The 229-nt window shown below is 77.3% G+C and overlaps 1 protein-coding gene across 1 annotated transcript in view; it reads left to right on the forward strand.

Moving 5' to 3' along the window:
- TXNDC5 (thioredoxin domain containing 5) overlaps positions 1 to 229 on the forward strand; it is a gene marked incomplete at its 5' end in the record, with an annotated part of 54,801 nt that continues 54,572 nt past the window's right edge. Inside the window, 1 exon segment of the mRNA XM_006141226.3 lies at positions 1 to 104. Coding sequence (XP_006141288.2) covers positions 1 to 104 — 104 coding nt within the window.

Below are 229 nucleotides of genomic sequence, written 5' to 3' on the forward strand. Positions count from 1 at the left end.
GGCGGGGACGGGCAGGACCCGCACGCCAAGCACCTGTACACGGCCGACATGTTCACGCACGGGATCCAGAGCGCCGCGCACTTCGTCATGTTCTTCGCGCCCTGGTAACTGGCCACGCACTCTGCGCGCCCCGGGAGCGGCCGGGTCCGCCTGGGCCGGGAGGCTTGGGGTGCGTGGGCCCGCGGGCGCGGGGCGCGTGGGCACCGGGGGGCGGGGGCGGGGAGCGGGG

Source organism: Tupaia chinensis, unplaced genomic scaffold (assembly GCF_000334495.1).
Source record: "Tupaia chinensis unplaced genomic scaffold, TupChi_1.0 Scaffold000048_1, whole genome shotgun sequence".
Lineage (NCBI taxonomy): Eukaryota > Metazoa > Chordata > Mammalia > Scandentia > Tupaiidae > Tupaia > Tupaia belangeri.